Source organism: Cydia pomonella, chromosome 3 (genome assembly GCF_033807575.1).
Source record: "Cydia pomonella isolate Wapato2018A chromosome 3, ilCydPomo1, whole genome shotgun sequence".
In the NCBI taxonomy this organism is placed as follows: domain Eukaryota; kingdom Metazoa; phylum Arthropoda; class Insecta; order Lepidoptera; family Tortricidae; genus Cydia; species Cydia pomonella.
In genome coordinates this window covers 15,498,227-15,508,619 of record NC_084705.1, presented here as the reverse complement: position 1 = coordinate 15,508,619, position 10,393 = coordinate 15,498,227, and the positions used below count along the sequence as shown (strand labels likewise).

Genomic DNA, 10,393 nt, shown 5'->3' with positions numbered 1-10,393 from the left:
TATTTTATTTTATTTTTCTCAAGTACAAATGTCGTGATATTATATAGTCAAGTGATATTACTAAGATATTAGGTATACTATATTCAAAGATAATTTTGGATATTTGATCGAATATTGGGAAACACTTTTTTGTTGTCTCGAAAGTAGTAAACACATCGTCAAGATACGGTACCATGACGTCGATCATATCATGACTTTCACAGAGATCCCTCATAGGTCCTCGGAATTTCAAGAACTTAAATTGTGGCCTTGTTGCCTGAATCAAATTTTGTAATAAAATACATTGAATGAATGAATGAATGAATGAAAGTTTATTCACAAGAACATTATGGTACATTAGATATCATTAACATTGTTGACCCTTGATATGCTCGGCCCTAGGGCATGTGAAAATTATTTGTATTGACACAGTTTATGCATGTCAAAGTAAAATACGTTACATAAATGTCGTGTTTCCTAAAATATTATCAAATACAAACATTAAATTATTAAATACAGACATCAAGTTTTAAGTCTCAGTCAGTTAGTCATTCAAATTCCGCACATAAATTCATCAAACTTGTGGAGCGTAGACTAGTAGGGTTGCTGAAGAAAGAAGCCCGTCGATAGCACACGGGACGCTCGAAGACTCGAAGCTGGAACGCGCTGGCTGAAGACTGGAACCTTTACCGCATACCGCCAAGTACCATTACCGGGTAGTGTTGTGGGAGATTAAAAACACATACTTTTGGTTTAAGAACACTGGGTAGTGTCTATTGTGAATGTAAATGTGGAATGAGGAATGAATTTGGCCCGACCTAGCATTAATTTATAGGCGGGCCACGCCCATTTGTCACGTGGGTGTTAGGTGCAGAGTGTACTAGTTGTTTATTGACCAATCAGAGCACGTTATTACATAATAAGGCATTTACAGTATATTCTTAACCTAGTTTGTAAAAGCTTATAACTAACACAGTAAATTACACGTTATTAAGACAAATGGGACAAAAAATAAGTAATAAAAACACATAAAAATACACAACAAAATTATACAGAAATTACAGCTATCTATTTACATTTCTTATACCTATTCGCGACAAAACTGTTAGCTAATAACTAGTTAATCCAATTTACTTTTTTACGTCAAAATGAAGTAATAATTAGAATCAATAATATCAAAATGAACCAGTAATTAGAATCTATAATGTCAAAACTTAAATGAAGTAATAATGAGAATTTATAATGTCAAAAGTTTACATGTCAAAATGAAATAATAATTAGAATTTATAATGTCAAAAGTTTACATGTCAAAATGAAATAATAATTAGAATTTATGATGTCAAAAGTTTACATGTCAAAATGCCATATCGACCAATTAAAACGGAGAGCGAGGAGTTCTATAGTCTGTCCAAGGGGTAGCGAGGAAAGTAATGAGACCGTGGCCCCGACCCCATCCCCAAAAATGCCACAGGTACCCAGGGATGAGCCTACAACGCCGCAAGCAAGTACCAGTGGGCTCAGGAGCGCGACGGGTGCCTCGACGCCGATGTTCGATGCTTCGCCGGCGCGAAGTATGGCGGAAGGGGAGGAAGAAGGCATAGAATGCTTCTCCACGCCCGGTAAGGATATGGGGAGTGGCGAGGAGCAAGTGGATCAGTCGACGACCCCCCTTGCACCGGCCCGGTCGCGGCCCTTTAGACAATGTAGATTGAAAAAGCCATCATATAAAGTATAGGCACGAGTAAATAGGCACTTAAGTCAATTAGGTTAATTAAATATATTCTTATTGCTGGATTGTGAAGCATTTCCTTATAGTGTTACATTAAGCAGATTTAAACTGAGTATCGTGATCTAAGTTAGCTCAAGCCACGTTACATATGTAATATCCTAGTAGGAGGTAATTTTTTAATATAAATAAAATAAAATACAAGATAACTCACTGATATAGTATTTATTGTTAATGTTATGTCTACGAATAATTACACCATTATGAATCGTATTCCTTGATTAGAAGATTCATGATTATAATTCATAGCGGTGGATTATTATTGGATGAACGGGGTCTCCCGGTAACAATGTATACTTATTGTTATGTAAATTGCAGAATGCATCTACCTGATTAGTGATTAACAACCCATGTTTTCCTTATTGTAAGTTAAATAGGATTTGAGTTAATATGGTACATACCTATTTGTAATACTACTAGTATTAATTAAGTGTGGAGAAGTGTGATGTACCTATGTAGGTAGACACATATATATTGTTTTACGTGTGTCACGTACGTCAGTCCGGAATAAATCCTCGAACAAGTACAGTGCCTATTATTGACGAAACCTATCCGTATTCCTAGTCCCTCGGGATACATTACAGAAATAATAATTAGAATTTATAATGTCAAAAGTTTACATGTCAAAATGAAATAATAATTAGAATTTATGATGTCAAAAGTTTACATGTCAAAATTAAATAATAATCAGAATTATAATGTCAAAAGTTTACATGCCAAAATGAAATATGGTATAATTAGAATTTATAATGTCAAAAGTTTACATGTCACAATGAAGTTATAGCTAGAAATTATGATTAAAATATTCATCAATGGTATAAAAACTTGCATTACACAATATATTTTTCAATTTAAATTTGAATTCATCATTTGGTAGCGACTTTATGTTTGCAGGAATTTTATTAAATATTTGTATACACATGTGATACGCGCTTTTTTTTCTTATTTTAAGCTTATAGGGCGGTAGTGCCATTTGGTACTGTCGAAGAGGTCTATTATTTATATTATTAAATGGCGGGAAGAGTTCTAGATTCTGCTTCACAAAGACAGCTGCTTCGTAAATGTATAGACTTGTCAGTGTCATTTTTGAACAAAAGCTTTAAATAAAATAACTACATATACTTCTAAAACCAAAACCTTTCTCACGGTCTGATAAAAAGCCCGCATTGCGTGGCTTATAGTTACCGATTTCATTGTATTTTATGATTATATATACGGTAAAATACTAACAAAACAACTAACACACAAGAATAATCGACCTACAAATTAAATTAAAAAAATTCACGCAAATAATATTTTTTAATCCTCATTATGTCGTCATTGTCAGATGATTCAACTTGAGGATACTTTACGAGGAAAATCAGAGTAAATAATGAATCAAAGTCAGTGAATCGAGGAAAAATAAAGTGGAGAATTACATGGAGCGAATTTTTAAATAGGTTTAACTGCGTAAACTAGTTTTAGTTTTGTGTTGTTTGCGAAACAAACAGCTAGTTTTTGTTGATTAAATATTTAGATTTTTTTATAATGGATAAAATATTTGTTGCTACGTGTGTTTTAAGTGCTGTTTGGTTTAATGTAAGTGGGAGTATAGGTGAGTACCTGAGGTACAAATAGGTACTCGTAACCTAAATAGCCGAATAGTATAAACTATATACTTAACCAGTAACCACTGTTCTGTAAACATGAAACCAATTTAAAATTCAGTCACGTAGCTACATAAGTGACCGAGCTCTGTTTAAAAAAAGTTATGAAGAGAAAAAAAGAGTTACGTTCGATCGCGCCACTGAACCCCTTACTGTTGATTTAATTTAATTTCTTCTAGTGTTTAATACTACAAATAAAATAAATTAAACTATAATTTTATACTAGTGTCGCGAATGTTGGACCTTCATTATTTCTTTCTTTTCAATTTAGCACGTTCATTTTTGCTTCCAATTTCAAACACAATATACCTGATACACTGTGGAACAATAAAACTTTCAGTCATAAAACGGTCGGCATGCAAAGAAGACGAGACGTTCGTGGAATGTGCGCACTGCGGCCCCGGGAGCTGCGAAGAGCTCGGCCGGCCCAAACCGTGCACGGGCAGTACCGGCTTATGCCGGCCGGAATGCGTGTGCATGGACGGCCATGTGAGAGACGCGAACGGCGACTGCATAATGAAGAGCCAGTGCCGTAAGTAGTTACTTACTTTTCTTGTGTTTTTACTAAGGCGCTGTAAATAGCCAATGACTGAAATTGATAGAAGGTGTTTATCAAATTCTGTCTAACCATTATGCAGCATTATACATTAGGGTCACACACATTTTTTAGCAAACTCGTTCATGTCTTTCCTGTAGACATTGCAAAGTTAAAGGAACCTGAAGCTAATTTTTATGTGGCACCTTCACTGCGTTTTAACCTCTTCAGCCCACCCTGCAAAATTAGAATTGTATTTGTTTAGTTTTAAAATTGAACGCAACAAAACAAATGCAAGTCCGTTCCGTTTAAAATAATATTAAACTTTAATTATTTTAAACGGAACTGAATATTCCTTCAGTTTAATAAAAGAAAACATTTTTTTTTCGGATAGGTCTAATCGTAATTTTTGGCCATCTTATTGCATCCTAACTGGCACCGATACTACTACTGAGCGCCGAGGAGTTTGTGATTGTGTCGATTTAATTTATTTTAAATTTAAATTACTAATTTGTCACCTAACAGTTTTTGCATGATAGAATACCTATACACATAATAAAGAAATAGATAGGACCATAATCTTTCACAAATGTTACACTTCAGTCGCTTAATTTTATTTCTAGAGAAAAGTTTTTCGATGTTCTTGTTTACCTACTATATTAAGCTCATACTAATTACAGCTGATTGCGGAGGGGACAGAAACGCGACATCTGGCTGTGGCGACCACTGCGGCAGGTCCTGTTCCGACTACACTGACCTCAACAAAACTTGCTTCAGCAGCTGCCAGTACAACCGATGTGACTGCAAAGAAGGCTTTGTGTTTCATGACTCTTTGGGAGTATGCGTGTTGCCGGAAGATTGTTAGATATTTACAAGTAACGATGACCTTTTTTACGGAATAAACGTTTGTTTGCTAGGTTAATGGCAAATAAATTTTTATCTCTAAAATTGGTGTGAGCACCAGCAGCTAAACTAAATTACCGTTAAAAAAATTGTTAAGAAAAATCGAAATGTTTTGTCTAAAACAACTGTCATAATATTTGAAAAATTAAAAGATTCTAACTTAAAGTGTTTGAATACTATATCTTGAATAATATAAAAATCATTTTTAACCTACAGAAATTAACATCAGGTCAATTTCACGCTAAGAGTTGCGTACAAAAAACTGTAAAATAGCTCTTAAGTTACAGAAAAGTGCACTTTGCCGTTTTTAGCGTTTTCATTAAATGATCACTGCATTTTGAGCTCTTGTTCGAAATTTCCGTGTTTGTTTTGCGACCTTATCTGCATTTAAAAGCGCTGCTATCGCTTTGTCCGGAACGTTGCTTGATTAAAGTGTTTCCGGTAATGTTTTTCAATTGCTCAAATGGACTTTGTCATATGCGATTACAAAACAAATATGGAATTTATTAAGTCGATACTCTATTGACGTTTATATTTTTTATAAAGATTACAAACATTAAAAAATTGCTTTATATGGATGTCGGTAAAAGAGTCGATATTTGATTAAGCACTAGCAGAAGTGCATTTTTACTCCCATCAAACCGAGGTTTGCAGTGTTGACAATATGAAAATATAAATATTATAAGGACATTTTACACAAAATAACTAAACCCCACGGTAAGCTCAAGAAGGCTTGTATTGTGAGTACTCGGGCAACGATATACATAATATACGAATACTTAAATAAATAGAAAAAATCCTCACTCAGGAACAAATATCTGTTGTATAAATGCCCTTACCGGTATTCGAACCCATGACCATCGGCTTCATGGGCAGGGTCACTACCCACTAGGCTAAACTGGTCGTCAACAAACCATCATCGTCAATATTTAATCACACAATAGCTCAGCAGAAGTATGATGAATGGCGGTAGTAACGATTGAAAGAAATACACACTGGTTATTTAAACGATGTCACGTAGACAAGTGCTCAACGAGGGTGCGGAGTGTTAGGGTCGGCAGCGCGTATGTAACTCGTCTGGAATTGCAGGCATACATTTCAGGCGGGCCGTATGCATATTTGCCAACGACGTAGTACTAAAAAAAGTGCAACCATCATTCATTTGAGGAGTTCCCGCCCTATAACGGTTGCGCAAAACAGCCTGTTATCGTCATCGACATCATTAATAAAAATAATCTTGTAGAAACGTTTGCCAGTCCTCGATGGGATTACAACTCCTGCCGTCATAATTACTGTCAAATGTACATATTTTTAAAGTATTATGAAATGTTTTGCCATTTTGAATGACATTGCCAATCAGAACTTTGAAGATCTCGTCTTGGCGTGCTTTTTATAAGTAATATCCATCTTAGGTTACAAATCAACTGATTAAGACTGTACGCTCAAAAATTCATTGAAATCATTTAGGTATTCACAGAAATGTTAACCATCATGCTTTATGAGTATCTATTAAACAAACCATATTAACACTGAATCTTGAAAGGCAGACAAGGTAAACCTGATAATGAACTGACATAACATATTAGAACGTCGAACCATACATAAACCGCTAGGATAATTCGGTTACTTACTGTAACTTCTAAAGTATATAAACTTTATCTTAACGAACAATCAGAGAAAGGAAGAGACATGTATAAGAAAAGTTACTGAGAACACGCAAACCATTAGCCCAGAATAAGTAAAGAACAGTAGCAAAGACAATGCGAACTCAAAGTCGGGAGAATTTTTGCCAAAATGACTAAAATGAGGGAAAGAGGAAAATGTAAAATCTTAATATATTATAATATGGATGGACGGGAAAGTCGATTGAAGATGGCAGTTTTGATGACAATCTTTTACTTTATACGAAATTTAATATCAGGTCAAAGCTGGTTAGCACTGCACCTATGTTTATGTAGTAAAGTCGACAATCACATGCACAGGCAAACTGTACTTACTTTTCCCATAATAAAATCGATTAGTGTCCAATGAGTGTCTACGAAATTAAATTAAAAGAAGAAATATATTACGAGTGATGTTAATTGAAACGATGCAAGTGCACATTATTTTTTAAACATAGTAAAACTTATTAGTGTTATATATAAAATAGTCGTAGTTGTAGCTCAAGGAATACGGTGTTGCGTGAACAAAAAATTTCCTTTGGCAGGATTGGTCCTTATAACCCAAACGTGGATTTAAGAATTAGATTTTTAATGCAGGTGGGGGGAGAAAGTTTTCAGCGTCAATTTGGTCCTAGGTCAAGTTTGGTATTATTTTTAAACTAAATCAAAGATGTAAACTTTCCCGCAACATAAATTTATGCGACAAGTCCCGTTGTCTTGAATAAAAATAAATCAAAGACTTAGATTTCATATAAATCGGTACAGACCGGGTCATAGATAGATAACTACTGTAAACTAGTTCACCAAGAGACTATAGGAAAACTAGTTTTGACTGATAAATCGTAGTTAAAATTAGTTTTCACCGGAAGTTTACGAAAACTAAGCACCCGCAGGCGCCACAGTAAAATCAAGATATACAAAATAATATTTGTATCATTCACCACTATAGATTAAAAAATAGCAGCTTATATGTCAAAAACTAAAAGATTTCATAGAATGGCCCACCCTCGCGTCGCGCACCCCTTTAAGCTAAACAAAAAAAAACATTTTCGTCACTACTTTATGTTCCATACTTTATTTGTCCGTTTGAAATAGTTCTAACGAACAAATGCAATAGGATTTCCATATAACAAGCTAAGATAACAGATATAGATCTGACTTAGTGTGTTTTATGGCAATCCTAACAAAGTATTGAATAGAAAGCTCACCATGGCTCACCGGTGCCCGCCATGACTCCAATGGTTCAATAAGGCTTGGCCCACCGGTATCCCAGTGGCTTCAATGAAAATACAATATTTTTGGAGTGGCGTTCAACCTGTTAACTAGTAAAAACGCGTTTTCACTGAGGTGATACCAAAAACAAGGTCTAACCAGGGAAAACGCATTTCCATTACAAACGGGTTTTTACGGTAACATTGTACTCAACTTACAGTCGTGTAGGGTTTTTCATCGTCTAACATACTGATTGTTTATTCATTCAATGCAAAACCGCAAACACGAATAGCCAAAGTCAATTAGAGGGAGAAGAATAACATTTTCCTTTACCAATTATCTTGTTGGGAAGTACGGTTCGATCGACAGTCAATAGCGAGAGCGGCACTAATAAGACAAATGAATCGGATGTTTCGATGCTGACGGAGCTCAATCGTACAGATTTGTGAACCTAGTACTATCATATCGAAGTACCTACCTATGTTCCATAAATAAACTTTGTTATTACGAAACTAGACAGTAGTATGATCACCTTATCTACTTTATCAATAAAATGTAATGATATCCTTTTCTGGGTAGGTATTCAAAGGCCAACTATAATTATGGAAAATATTAGCTGGAGATGTGAATATCTACGGGTGATATCAGGAGAGCTGGCTGGCACGAATGGATTGATCATCAGAAACGTCACTTCTGTGGTGTCATGACAAAATGCTGCACTGCCTCTGTAAACACCATGTTTGTGAAAAATCGACTTTGAAGTTTCAAATCGTTTTTAACCGAATTCAAAAGGAGGAGGTTCTCAATTCAGCCTACGTTTTTTTCCCGATTTAGATTTTTTTTATGTGGTAGTATATATGCTTACAGATTGGTCGCATTTTTATCTAAATCTAGTTCTGATGATGGGATCCATGAGGAATTGAGGGAACTCCTCAAATGCTATAGTTACAACACATATAAAGTGATTTTTGCATTTTCATCAACAAATCAAGCATTTACATTAAAAAAGGAATAATTTAATGAAGTGGAACTGCTAATGGCCACTCACTCACTATCAATACAAATAAATAAATAAAACACACTCACTGCTCACTCGCTTATAGCCCCGGCGGAAGACCAGCGTTTGCCGACCCAGGCTAACACCATGCTGAGTCGGGACCATTTCGTGGCTAATATGTTTCATGTAATGTAATGTTATACGTTGTAATGTTATGTATAACTTTGTTTTTGTTCCTCTTTCTATTTGTATATTTTTGCCATGAATAAACTATTTCTATTTCTAATGAAGACCTGCCCGCGTAGACAACATGCCAAGTTAACGCTCCGCAGCGTAGTCATCTCTCTCTATCACTCTTCCATATTAGTGCGACAGTGACAGTTGCGTTTCGTTCACTACGGAGCGTTAACGATTGGCATGTTGGCTACGCGGGCAGAACGGAACACCTCAACGACACGTATTACAAGTTTGGCGATACTCGTAATATGTCCTCTTCGTTAAGTTTGTTCACAAAGCTAGGTTTTCAAGCAACATGTTTTGTCACAGTGTCAATCTCTTAAAATTTTATAAGTTATAAGCATACTATTTTAGTGCTACGAAGTATATTCAGCGTTATATCTTTTTCACCATACTTGTTAATTAAGTAAAGTATTTTTATTTCAGTACATAAATTGATAATGGGCATAAATATTAGGCATAAAAGATAAGCAGGTACTCGAATAACATAAACAAGGACTAAATTCTACATGGTTTCTACACTAGGCAGAGCCTGCCTTGTCCTGGTAGCCAACATAGTTACGAGTATTCAAACGACATGAAGCGTGCATAACACAATTAGACACTTAATAGATTATTTTAGGCAATAAATTGATCTAACCTATCATGTAATAAAGTCGAATATTTTACATACAATTGTTTGAGCTTACTAAAATGCAGCGAATCCAGTTGAGTATGTGGGTGTGTGTGTGCGAGTGATGGGGGTGTTAATATGTTGGTGTGTTATGTTTGTGTATAAGTGAATAAATTACTGTGTTTATCCTCGGTATTTCTTCTATTTCCTCGTAAGCCATCTTTTGACTTAGCGTTTTAGTTCTGCGATTGAACTATTTTTAAAACTAGTTGTTGCACTAACTTTGTTGTAGATATTCGGTTGGAGGTATACAATAAATCTTTTAGCGAAAGCAGTTTTAGCTGTTGGAATGGGAATTTTATACTTTCATTTTTGCATCATAGCTGAGAAGTCTTGCGTTCTAAGAAGTCGAGCGTGTTCGTTTAGCACTACCCGCAAAATAAACAAACTACGAACGTTACGAGTAAGTACATCCAAATCCCTGTACACTTGCTTGGTTGGGTACAAGACTGACTTCTTAAGAATAACTTTTAGGACACCACGTTGAGCTCTCTCTACCATAATCATGGCTGTTTTAGCAGCCCCACCCCAGGCAGTTATGCAATAAGACAAAATCGGTTCGCAGATACTAACAGTGCTAAGAAGCTTTTTATCAGCAGAATTTCGCAGGTTCTTAAATATATATATATTAATTTACGAATACGATTGGCAGTGAGTAGTCTGTATTGTTGATTGTCAAGCTTTTTGTGAAATGTAACGCCAAGATATTTTACTGTTATAGTTCGACTGATGTATTCACAAGTACAGTTTGGAAAAAGCGACCA

At 35.3% G+C, this 10,393-nt stretch overlaps 1 protein-coding gene across 1 annotated transcript; it reads left to right on the top strand.

The window, feature by feature from the left end:
* The first annotated feature begins 3,118 nt into the window (after positions 1-3,118).
* On the top strand, positions 3,119-5,028 carry LOC133516143 (venom peptide BmKAPI-like). Its single transcript, XM_061848919.1, has 3 exons — positions 3,119-3,359; positions 3,752-3,943; positions 4,627-5,028. The coding sequence occupies exons 1-3, from the start codon at positions 3,293-3,295 to the stop codon at positions 4,809-4,811; spliced, it is 444 nt and encodes a 147-aa protein (XP_061704903.1). The 5' UTR covers positions 3,119-3,292; the 3' UTR covers positions 4,812-5,028.
* Positions 5,029-10,393: the final 5,365 nt, after the last annotated feature.